The 12,748-nt window shown below is 34.9% G+C and overlaps 1 protein-coding gene across 7 annotated transcripts in view; it reads right to left on the bottom strand.

The window, feature by feature from the left end:
* Positions 1-12,748, bottom strand: part of LOC113965324 (neurabin-1-like) — a 42,878-nt gene that overhangs the window by 9,601 nt on the left and 20,529 nt on the right. For 5 of the 7 annotated variants that reach the window (XR_003533515.1, XR_003533516.1, XM_027678545.1 and 2 more), the window contains exons 10-16: positions 11,235-11,331; positions 10,965-11,154; positions 10,006-10,157; positions 8,879-9,212; positions 6,180-6,267; positions 5,040-5,111; positions 4,334-4,529 (exon numbers count right to left, since the gene is read on the bottom strand). Coding sequence is in view for 5 of the 7 variants with exons in the window: in XM_027678545.1 (XP_027534346.1) it covers positions 4,334-4,529; positions 5,040-5,111; positions 6,180-6,267; positions 8,879-9,212; positions 10,006-10,157; positions 10,965-11,154; positions 11,235-11,331 (1,129 nt within the window). In the remaining 2 variants the exon portion in view is untranslated. The remainder of the gene's footprint in view (positions 1-4,333; positions 4,530-5,039; positions 5,112-6,179; positions 6,268-8,878; positions 9,213-10,005; positions 10,158-10,964; positions 11,155-11,234; positions 11,332-12,748) is intronic. The other 2 variants (XM_027678547.1, XM_027678549.1) reach the window with 1 other exon arrangement.

The raw sequence follows: 12,748 nt of genomic DNA, 5'->3' as shown, positions 1-12,748 counted from the left end.
TGACTAAGATACTATCATGTGACTATCACATTGAAAGAATGTAAAATCATACTGAAAGAATGTAAAATCTTCATAGCATTACTGTTTACATTCAGTTATTACACTTAGTCTGTGTTTAAAGGAAGTTTTTGGATCCTTATGCCTGGCTTAGCATCTAAAAGCAGCAGGATCTGAAATTCAGCCAGCCAGTACTGGTACAACCTCAGGCAGGTTACCTGAGCAGCCTGGGACTCAAGCTGAAGACTCTGAAAAAACCTGATGCTACACCTGAATACTTCACAGCAATTTGGTAAAAAATCCTTCTGAAGAATAGTAATGTATCTCTTTTCCAGAATATTCTCTAATTTGATTACCTCCATTTGCAACTCAGATTGTGACCTGTACCATATTTTTCTTTAGTGAGTGCAAAATAATGCTGCCAAAAACATGCATCCTACTTTTGCCTTTCTAAAATTTATTTCTCGGCACTATTCTTTGTTGTCTACAAACAGTAAGAAATTACTTACCATTATTTTCTCTAGTTTTCTTTAAGTCTCTAATCAAGTAACTACACTTTTAAGGATGCCATATGCATTTATATGCATAAATAATCTGAGATCCTAAATTAAGCTGATCTTAAAGACATTTTTCTTCAGTAAATTATGCTCCCATAAGAGAACTACATTTTTGCCATTATATTTATTGAGCACTTCTGTATTTGTGTTCTGATTGCAATTTAACCTGAACTCTGAATTTTCTAGATTATTCTATTTTTGTTATGGGAGCATACACTTGATCTTTGCACTCCCTTATACTCTAAATTAATGATACACATTTCCAGCCTCAAATAAACACACCCCAAAACCCAAGAAAAAACCCCATCACCACCATAATGCAACCATCAAAAAAACCCCGAATCACAACTTGAGTTTTCCTGCTACCTTTGTGTGGTACTGTCCTTGACTGAAAAATGGTGTTCTATTTACCATGTAGATTATTTTATTAATTACATTATATTTTAGGGACTTCTTTAGTCTTTTAGATGGAAAAATTATTACCAGAAATAATAGAATACTTTATTCATCAACCTATTCTCAAATTAACTTCAACCCAAACTGAAAATCTATTTAAGAGCTTTTCTTTTAGCCACCCTCTGTTCACTCTTTCTACCTTTACAGAGAAAATCAAGAACAATTAAGAAAGAAACCAGTTAAAAAAACCAAACCCAGCATTATGATATTTAACCAAAAAGCTTAGAAAAAACACGAAGAAAACATAGCCAAAAGTAAAAGCATTTGAGCATCAGTTGTAATGTTTTCTCCACTTCCTGTTCCTATTCAGTTTTTAGAAGGAGTAATTTCCTTTTAAGGATTTAGAGCCAATTACAAAGATTTTTGATCCTTGAAGAACATAAAATTTCAACAGAAGAGGTTTTATAGGTATGCTTTCTATGATTTTAGATACTAGAATATAAATACTTTATACCACACTGCTCTTCCTTGCATCAGAACTGAAATGCTGTGTACAAGCTTACAGAAGCTAAATAGAGCTCTGGAAAAACAGTGAATATGAACAATATTTATGTGTGTGTATCAGAGAATGGCACTAAATGAAGGGGCAGATTATGCAAAGGGACTAATTTAAGGACAGTGTAGTTCAGAAGTTCCATAAGGCTAAAGAGTCTGCAAGCACTCATCATAGGATTTTAATTCCTGTGTTTCTAGATTTCACAAGCAGCAAGAAGTTGACTCATTACTTTGTCAAACTGTAATTTTAAAACTAACTTCAGTATCATTTTAAGAAAACAAAAATCTTCTAGGTGCAATAACTCTTAGAGGCAAATTGTGCAGAAACGGAAACTAGTTAAAATATAATTACATTTCTTACATCATCAATGCTAAAACACAACTACAAAAATTATACACAATGCAAAATACTCATTACAACAGTTAGAGATTTTTTTATATGACAAAGTCCTTATTTTAGGTTTTCTACTTTTACCTGCTCTTTAAGAAATGCTTTCACATGATCATATGGGATACTGCAGACATAAAAGCAGCAAATACTATTGCTACACTTGCTATATATTGCTTTATTTACACATTTGGAGTTAACACCAACAAAAAGAAGTATTCTTTCCTTAAATTCTGGGAAGATGACTTAGTTCCTGCTTTTATATTGTTTTAGTAACAAGACTCACTGCTGAGTGGTCAAGCACATTTCTTTGTCAGTTTTAATGTCTTTTCATAGCAAAACAAGCCAAAGCTTGTAGTGCAAATGTAATTACCAACTCCAGGTTAAGATCTAGAACAATTAGTCATTCATTCCAAGGAGCAGCCACTGTCACGTTACCATCTTTATAAGAGACCTCAATCACTGCAAAGTGAAAATGGCCTGACTTTGGAGAGGACAAGTATGATTTTATGATTAATGAATGTATGAGAATCTGTTCTTCAATGGGATCAGCTTTCTGCCATTTTACAAAGCAGGAATATAGCTGGAGACTTGCATAATCTTCCAGCTGCTGTTTTGCAACTGGCACTAAGGAAAAGAGCAGCAAGCAGCAATTACATGCTGCAGCATGAGAAGGAAACAACAAAAAACCCCTCAAACCAGTAGCAAGAAACCAGCTGGAAGGTTTAAGTGATAATCAACTTGGATAAAGTAGACAACAATAAGAAGAAAAGGCTATTATTTCAGGGCAACGAAAGGAAGAGAGCACCCAATCTGGTAAGATCTATATATTTTTGATGGCCAAAAAGAACATGTATATATAAAAACCTTAAAAGGTGCTTAAGCACATTACAGGTGCTTATAGTAGAAATGCAGCAGTGGGACTTAGAAAAATTATTTGAATCACAAAGGAGGAATGAAGAGGGGACAAATGGGTTCTTCAGAATCAATGACTTTGGAAGATAAACCTCTGAAGGTTTATCTAGACAGAAAACATCTCTTGACAGCTTTGCTGCAGCCTATTAAGAGATCAACCATGCACTCCTATTTAATCAAAAATTTTATCAAAATATATGCATATACCCTGCAAGATCCTTGGTTATGTACAGAAACACCTTTTGGCCACTGCATGCGTCAACAGAAGCGAACAATGCAGGAGCTGACGCACACCGGGCAATATTCTATAAAGTTCTGTTCTACTTCAGAGATCAAAAAGTTCCTACTCATATTCCTACTGTGTTATAGTAAAGTACTGGATGGTTCTAAACCCACTTTCTGTAATTTTTAAAAACTACATATGCTGATAACTTACTCCTATCACAGGGACTGTAAATTTACAATGAGAAAACAGAAAGTAATTTAAAAAAATGTGTTAGCATTTTAATGCAATCAGCATCTGGAAACATGGAAAGCAAACTTATTATCTGCCATCTCTGCAAAACATCAGTGACTCCATGGACTACAACCTGGCAAGTTTCTCTTCCAGATATGCAATTTCTCTCTAATAACAGAAGAAAAGGAAAACATGAAAAGGTATTTTGCCCATACAAAGTGAAGAAAAAGTGTGAAACTTGAGAATAAACTTAGTTTATGAGGTTACTCAAATAACTATAATTTTCAATTTAACAAAATCCAAAGGAAACAAGAATGAACTTAATAAGTTTGTTGGGAACAGTCTTACATTTAGACTTAGTTTTACCAAACATTTAGATAGTGTACACATTAAACTTTTTACTTTTTAAAGCTATTTCCTTCAAATGGTTTTAAACTATAAAGATGGCAACTTTATGGCTACAGACTGAACTCTGTAGTGTCACTTTTAGGACCTGGTTAAAAGGTTTTAAATTACTAGAACATTATCAGAAGTAGTTTCTTGGAAGAGACAGTGTTCTATGGACATGTTTCTTGGCTTTCAATACTAAATTTATTAATGAAAACCAGGATGCTATCCTTTCTCCAACAGTCTGGTATTCCAGCCCTACATTCCAGTATGGTAAGAACTGGTTGGCCAACTGCTTGGAAGGCTGACCTCTATTTATGTACACTTCCTCCAAGTACTAGGCTGGGAAACAGATTTGGCTTTTAAAGTTATGCTTTCCTAAAGCTAGTGTTACTTTTAGCGTTATAAACCAGTGAAAAAACATACCCTGTGATTTTTCCTTATGTGTTACTTCAGCCTGAATAGCCACTACTGATGTTTCAACTACAGAGGACGGAACAGGAACACTCACACAGTGTCTGCTTGTGAGGGCTGTAAATTCTCAAACTTCTGCAGCAACATTTGTAAGAGGTGATGTGGTCATGGACTAAGTCATTAGGCTTCCACATACTAACCACTGATGTTTTTTCTTTATCAAGATGCAACATTTAAATATTCAAAGCACAAATCAGTCATCTTTACCTTGGTTCTGTTCTTCTCTTGACCATGCTCACAACCATCCTGCCCGCTCTGGGTAACGTGCAGGCTGCTACTAGAAACTGGAGGCTCTTTGTGGCTGTCTCCAAACCAAGAGAAAGGCATGCAAGTAGGAGCAGGGGAATCTGAATCTGATGCAGACAGATTGTTGCCAGAGTCATCCAAAAGTTCTCGGGAACCTCTGAGATAAGCAGATTAAATTGTGTTTAAACAACAACAGAAAAACCTCCATCCCATCCCTCAAACACACAACCCCCGCCTTTAAAACAAGAACAAACTCAAAACACTCAATACTTATTTTCACCAGTTTCACAGCACAACTGATACTTGAAGTGAACTGATACTTACCTTTAAAGATCCATGTAAACTAATGTGACTTATTTAACAACACAAATTTAAGAACTTTTGCAGTATTTCATACAATTAAAAAATTTCAATATACTAATTTACTTGACGTGCATCTTTCTAAGCAAAATACAGTTTTTATATATAAAAACTGTACAGTTTTCTGTGCATTTTTTCTTATTTAATGAGATTAGAAGCTCCTCTCTACATCCTTCATCTTCATATAATTTTGTCACTGTTAAACTTGAGTGTACTTCAGATCACAGTAATGATAGTTTTAAAGACATTCTTAGGTTACAAATTTTATGAATGCAACACATATGTACTGAACTAACAAAATAACTACCTGCTATCCAGAGAACCTCTTAGATTTTCTTTTTCTTGCTTCTTACCCTTGCCCCCAGATTTCCGTAATCCCCTGAAGTGAAAAAACACAAATTTCATACAGCATTTACATTTACAGTTGCAACATTTTTTAAATCAGCAAACTAGTTTTTACATTGATTTCAATAGTTACAAAAAGCAACATTTATCTTGTTACACAAAGCATGATTTTGCAGATTATAGATGCAATTTAAAAAGTTCTGTCATTCATGTTTTAAGAACAATGACAGTATCCTTTCAAAGACCACATATAACCAAAATAAAACCAGAAAATGCCCGAAGAAACATAGCATATAGCAGATACAACCAAGAGGAAGAACACAGTTTTATTCCTATATAAATATTCCTATGCAGTGCACAGTGACTTGAGCCAAGTCACTAACTACATTATCTGTGTGTGAAATAAGTTATCATTTTTATGTTATATATTATGATGCATTTGTGGCAGTACCAGTTTAAGTCTTCAATGTTAGATGGCTTCAACAAGCTTTATACCTGTCTCCAAAGGAGCAAGGCTTACTGCAAAATGTAGCACCTCTTCTCGCAAATCCCCAGAGTTCAGTTACCACATTATTTCCAGACAATATGCAGCTTGCACTTCTGTTTTACCCCTGTGGGCAACCTCATTTTTGAAATGAAACTCAGAAATGCCTGCCTCCAAGGAACAGTTCAGCAAGCACAGACTATAGCCAAAGCTATGTAATGACACCTCTACTGTAGAAGGAATTAAGGCAAGAGAGGTATCTAATTCATAGTATAACATCAGCAGGACATAACATTAGAGTCTAGGCACCAACAATATTTTGGCATAAAACTACGCACGTATTTGCAATTTAGTGTATTCAGTGGTGTATTCATATAAAAACTGAAGAACCCCGAGGAATTCTTTGACAGGAAAAAAGTATAGATAAATAAAGTCAAAATGTGGTAGAAACATGAAAGGAGCAATACAAAATCAAGATGATCAAGACTCTGTCCAGTGATGTTGCTATGAAGTAGCATTACTGGATTTCCTCAACATTTTATTATTTAGAGAACACGATATTCTCAAAAGTGACACAGAGCACCATTTTTGTCTGAAGGAACAAGAGTAAAATCTTACCCAAAATCTGGAAATCTCCTTTTGGACTTCCCTGACGATGTTCCTTCATTTGTTTCTACTGTTCTGTCTTCATTTTTCTTTTCTTCTGCTTTCCACAGAGGGGTGAAAAATAAAAACATTATTCTAAAAATACCTGCAAGTTTCAAGTACTAATGACAATGCTTGTAAGTCAGATACTAAAACCTGAGTGACCATGTTAAAATTCACGTTCTCACATGCAGACACTAGCTGAAAATACCACTGCCATATCAACCTAAGTTATTCTCTATGACATCTAGTTATTCTCTATGACATCTTCCCATCATTCTGGTTGTGCTGTGACATTGAAAAACGGCAACACAACAGTTACTTAGGACTGTTCAAAAATACTGCTTTTGATAAACAGAATCATTATATTACAGAATTCTATACTGCCTACAGAAAGATAAAACTTGCCACAGTATTTTGCTTCAATGAATTACAAACAAAAGACAGTTTAAGATAGGTTTAGAAAAAAGTATCTCCTCCTTTTGCAAAATGTCAACTTCAAAATACACAAAACAGATAATTAAAACTAGATAACCGGTATAAGATGCACGAAAGAAACTAATTTTTAAAGCAACAGTTGAGCAAGTAGAGCATTTAATCATCCTTTATTACACTTGAAGTATTATAGATGTTCCTTTTGTAATTTTTTCTGGTTCAGTAGTCTAGGTCAGTTACTTTAAACGTGGGCTGTGTATGTAAGCTGCCAGCTCCAGAAAGTGTGCCTAACCAACATGACAGTCAGTACCTGAAGAGCAGACAGATCCTAACAAGCTGAGTTTCTTGGAAATGGTATACTAATTGTGGCAATTCTAAAGAAACAACTGGGACTTCGAAGTTCCTCCAAGACTCATATTTTCAAAACTGCACACAACGCCCCTTAGGATCCAATTTTTCACTAAATAAAACATAAAATTAGGTGATGAACTTAAGCATCACACTACCACTTCTCAGTGGATTGTAACAGATTACTGCAAGTCCTAAATGTACTTACTTTTAAGTTCTCAGGCTACTAGATGTTCTTTAAATAACTGAAATACGTTTTGTATTGCAAATCAGGTGTTTCATAACTAAGCTGCCTGTGAGAGAGATGCTATCTGCTTTTTGTGAGACAAAGCAGACTTTAAGCTCTGCCTTCAAGACAACTCCTGACATGAAGTAATGTACACAGATGCCTTCAAGGACCATAAACCCCAAAAATCGTGTTTATTACACAAAACTAAAGACAAATCCCTGCCACTTCATCAGCTAATAATACTTCCAGAAACATGTAATGATTATCTCAAAGCTGACATACTGAATTATCAGGATAGTCAAGAGTTTATCCCTTTTTGGTTTTTTTGGCATATCTGATCAGTAGTTTCTGATCAACATCAGAACTTAAGCTGATTATTTAACCACTCTTTCTAAACATGTAACAACTAATAAATTATTAACTACAGTTAAACTGGTTATTTTTTCTGTCAACTTAAATACAAAAGCAATAGAATTACTTTTAATATTGACATTTGTTTCCACCTCTATTTCCAGAGGTAATATTTAAGAAAAGAGGTAATTTCTTAAACGCAACACAATAGGTTAAAATACAGACTGATACATGAATGCATGGGAAGGTAATAGAAAGGATTATTTCAATGAAATAATAGGTAGACATTTAATATGGTTAGAGAGCAACAATCTAGCAGAAAGTAGCATTTGCCCAAAAAGAGCAAGCTCTTTATAGTAATCCTCATCTTTGATGTACTCCATTAATTAGCTCCTCCAGGGGCCAATTTAAAAAAAAAAAAAAGGTGTTTGCAATGCTTCTGCCACCACAAAAAAATGTAGAAAAGAAAGCAAAATCAACATATTTATATATTAGGTACTTGTTTTGATAAATGGTTTGATTTTTTTTTAAAACTAACAGAATCACAGAATATGCTGAGTTGGAAAGGACCCACAAGGATCATCGAGTCTAACTCCTGGCCCTACACAGAACCATCCCCAAGAGTCACACCATGTGCCCAAGAGCATTGTCCAAATGCTTCTTTTGAACTCTGGCAGTCTTGGTGCTGTAACCACTTCCCTGGGGAGGCTGTTTCAGTGCCCAGCCACCCTCTGGGTGAAGAATCTTTTTTCTAATATCCAACCCAAACCTCCCCTGACACAACTTCAGGCCATTCCCTGGGGTCCTGAAACTGGTCACCACAGAGAAGAGATCAGTGTCTGCCCCTCCTCTTCCCCTCACAAGGAAGTTGTAACTGCAGTGAGGTCTCCCCTCAGTCTCCTCTTCACGCTGAACAGACCAAGTGCCCTCAGCCGCTCCTCACATGGCTTCCCCCCAAGGCCCTTCACCACCTTCGTTGCCCTCTCTTGGACACTCTCTAATAGCTTATTGTCTTTTTTGTATTGCTGGGTTAGAACTATTTTTAAGACTTTACAGAAACACAAATTGAGGAGAGCATAAAATAAATCCCGTTTCAGGGTATCAAAAGAAGGGTTTTTCTGAGCTATACAGAAAAGACAGCAAGTATCATCTGCCTTTATACACTTGTGCTAGCTGATTATAGAAAATATCACTCTTTTAAAAGATTATATTAGATCCCTTTTCCAATTATTCATGAGAAAAAAACCAAGTATTTCCATCAAATAATGCTTAATAGTGACTAGGTTGATTATAAGCCCTTAAGTCTTACCCTTGGCCTCTTTCCCTTTCCCTTTTGCCTCTCTTTGTTTAACATTCTTGAGATATCCTTGAGGAGAACTTGGAGTCATCTCTTCAGGAGGAGGTGAACGAGGAGCGGCGGTGCTATTTTCATTGCTTGGTTTGTGTACTGGAGAAGAGTGTGTGGAAGCAGAAGGACTTGACTCTAGAGGACTTTCTGTGCTTTCTCTTTTTTCCAGCTTTTCGCTCTTTCGATCTGAGTCATCCAGGTGTGGGAGAGGTAATTTTTCACTTGTTTCTAAGGTCTTGGTTAGGTACGTAGTGGAAGGTTCTCTGTTGAGAACAGTATCTTCTGAATCCTCATCCTTCAACAAAGTCAAAAGTAATTTTATAATAAACGTGACATATACTCATTTACTGTATGATCTTTTACCAGGATGGAAGGATATGCTATGTTACACAAAGTTGATCAGTTCTGAAAATTTTCTGAATGTACTCGCTTGTGGAGACCATCTTGAAACTCATTTTATAGGCTTTCTGTTATCCACCTTTACACAGATCTTTTTGCACATCAAAAATCATGTTTTTCTAGTCAAGTCAGAAATGTTCTGCTTCACCTTGGCCATTCCAATTCAATGTAACCACTTTTCAGTCTAACTGAATTAGTTCAACGTTCTCCTTCTATGACAGGCTCTCTCACATCCCGACTATATACACCTCAATTCTTCCACTGTTTTCCAGAAACATGATAAAATGTTTTACTGGTATACTTCTTGTGAACTTAAATGATGACTTATGGAGTAAGGAAGCATTTCAAAAGTATTTAGTTTTTGAAGAAATTTGGTAACTAACTTGTTTCAGATGAAATAATAATAAGATAAATGAGGATATTTCACTGTATCAAAATCTCAGTAAGCAGAATACAACAAGCTTGCATAGTTCTTTGCTAACTTCAAATTAACTGTGCCACAAAAACATGCCAGAGTTCACATATATGGTATGAACCCAAAAAGGGTTTTTTCACTTGATACAGCATAAAAATATGATGCTTTGGCACAGCCTGAATGAAGCACGGACAACACTTAAAATTGCAAATACCGATAAAACTCAATACATATTCAGGTTCCTGAATGCATAATTATCTACCAATATCAGTACCTGTAGATTTGCAGTCTGTTGTCCAGCCCCAAGAGATTCTTTCAGCTTTGATCGAGAAGGTGGTTGGCGTTTTACTTTCAAAGCAAGCTGAGCTTTTGCTTTATGGGCACTGGTGTCTAATCTGGGAGTATCCCCAACAAAAGCATCAAAATCTGCAACAAATAGGAACTTCTTTAAAAAGTCAAACAAATAAAACAGCACAAACTGGTAGGCAAGTTCACCAACCCACTGTCCAGAAAATATTGAGAATTTAGATCAGAATTATTTTACCTGTTAACCATTACTATACGAAAACACTCTTTATATTATACTACACTGTTTTAACACATTCTGATAGCAATTTCTAGTTCATTTGAAATATACTTCTACTCAACTTCTTCAATTAAAAAAATAAAATCCAACAGAATATAATTGTATTATGGCTTGAAAACTGAATTTTTTCAAATAGATGAAAATTTGTGCCCTGTGTTTTCCTATCCTCATTCTTTAAGATAGAAACTCACATAAGCATTTACCACATATTTAAAAAATATGATTCTTACTTGAGCCTCCATCTGTTATTTTATAACTTTCTGGGCACAAAATTAAACGAAAAAAAACATAGCAAGTTTTGCTGTAAATCATAGCTTAAAATTAATGGGATTTTAACTGACATATCTCAGTGTTTTAGTCCCACTAACATTATTGATTTCACTGAGAGAGAAACTGAGGAACAGTTAAAATGCTTGTCTCTCTGTCTGTCTCCTCTTTCCCATAACATTTAAGAAATACATTACAACAATACTGAAAATGTTGGGGGAACCTACACTCAGCTGTCCACACTGGCTCAGGTCAAACATTTACCCAGTCACTATGAAACAGCAAACACTTCACTTCTTGTAAGAACAAAAAGACCAATACACATATAAATCCTCCTAATTTTTGTTATATGCAAATCAAAAATCCTACAACCTACTTACCAGAAACGAGCATATCTAAAGAATTTATTCTTTCTTCTATTGATTTGGTTTCTTTTTCATTTTCTTCTTTTATCTTTGACTGTTCGTTAGGTTGGCCTGGACTTTGACAGCCATCTTCCAATAAACTGCCACGTTCAAAAACATAAGGCATTTTCTCATATGCTTTTAATTTAGTTTCAAGTTCCGAAATCTGCAAGAATTAAAATTCAGAAGTGAGATACAACTCTCCAAAAATTCAGAAGTTTATTTCAAAATATAATATTGCTTTACTTTTTCCTGATATATTTTCAGTTGTTCGGCATATTTCTGGTCTCTCTCTTCAAGTAGTCTTGAATGCTCTTCTTCTTTCTTCATAAATTCTATTTCTCTAGTGAAAAAATATATACATATCTATGAAACAGTAATACACAGAAATGTAGAAAAATACATAAAATAGAAATATGCACAACTGCATTTACTAAAAAGCATTCCATTAGTAAATGGAGACAAAAATCAGCCTGTAAGGTATAAATGATTCATTAATCTTGTAATGTCATAAAATGACCTATGTATTTGTATGCTTCTACTGTCTTCAAAAGAAAATACATATGACTATCATTTACTCTGGGCAGAAAAAGGATGTGTGGCAACACTTTTTCTGCAAAGTTACAACCATCTCTCAACTTTTAAAAGTGGCAAGTTGTATACACATTTAAGCCTGAAATACATGCACAACTCCAATCATTACATCTTACTCTCTTCCACAAAGATACATGCACACACAGTATTTTCCATCCAAAAGCAATGGTAAAATTCTTTGTAGGAAAATAAATTGCATTTCAAGTTTCTACTTGGTTCATCCTATAGAAATTGCGATGGCTGAGTTTTACGAAAAGAAACAATGACTATGAAAAGTATACAAAAATAAAAGTTGGTTTTGGCTGCATCACATGGAATGACATATAAAACCAGGAAATAAGCATAAAGCATCTACAAAATATGCAAAAGCTTCAGGGACAGTCAAATGAATAATGGGAATTCGCTTAACAGTGAAGAAATGGAAACTAGCATGTTAGCAGTCGTCTTAACGTACTTTTGAACTTCCATGCGGATAAGCTTGGGGGGAGAGGGGAAAGGAGACCTTTAAAAAGCTCACCAACCAGCACAAAAATGTACTGTTAAAAATAACATTTCTGGATGTGGACTACAGAGCAAAAGACCACATAAACTGCCTTTAAAAATAAATAGCAAGTAGAGAAATTGGGGACAAAAGAATTATATGCTTACAGTAACTATCAAAAGCAACAGTTGTGTTCTGTATTATCAAGACACATCTACAAATATTTTGCAATTAGCTGTTGTTTAGCTAAGAGGAAAGAAGGTAGAACAATTAGACACAACTGCAGGACAACAGCGTTCAAGTCTTATACAGGTGTATCTAATAAGCAATATTACTCCTACTCCAAACCCATTAACAGATTGAAGACACTGTTTTCATGCTGCCATTTTATTGGGCTAGATACATATCCCAAACTCAATTTTTCTCATAATTCCTGTTACTCCCCCTACAAAATATAACTTCTAACTCAGACTGAATCACATGTATCTGACTCTTATTAAATATCCTCTGATGTCTACTCTATCTGGAACATTTAAATCAGTCAAAGGGTTTTCCACAAACAGCAAAAGGTATTCCCAAACACCTCATGTCAAATTTCAAGTAGTCCTTCCAAAAGTATAGATGCATTACAGCTTCTCAACTAAGTTGTTTTAAAAAACTTGTTACTGAAATATTAAATAATTGT

This window comes from Neopelma chrysocephalum, unplaced genomic scaffold (assembly GCF_003984885.1).
Source record: "Neopelma chrysocephalum unplaced genomic scaffold, ASM398488v2 Primary Assembly neopelma1_44, whole genome shotgun sequence".
Classification (NCBI taxonomy): Eukaryota; Metazoa; Chordata; class Aves; order Passeriformes; family Pipridae; genus Neopelma; species Neopelma chrysocephalum.
Note: the sequence above shows the minus strand (reverse complement) of the source record. Positions and strands in the feature narration are given on the sequence as shown.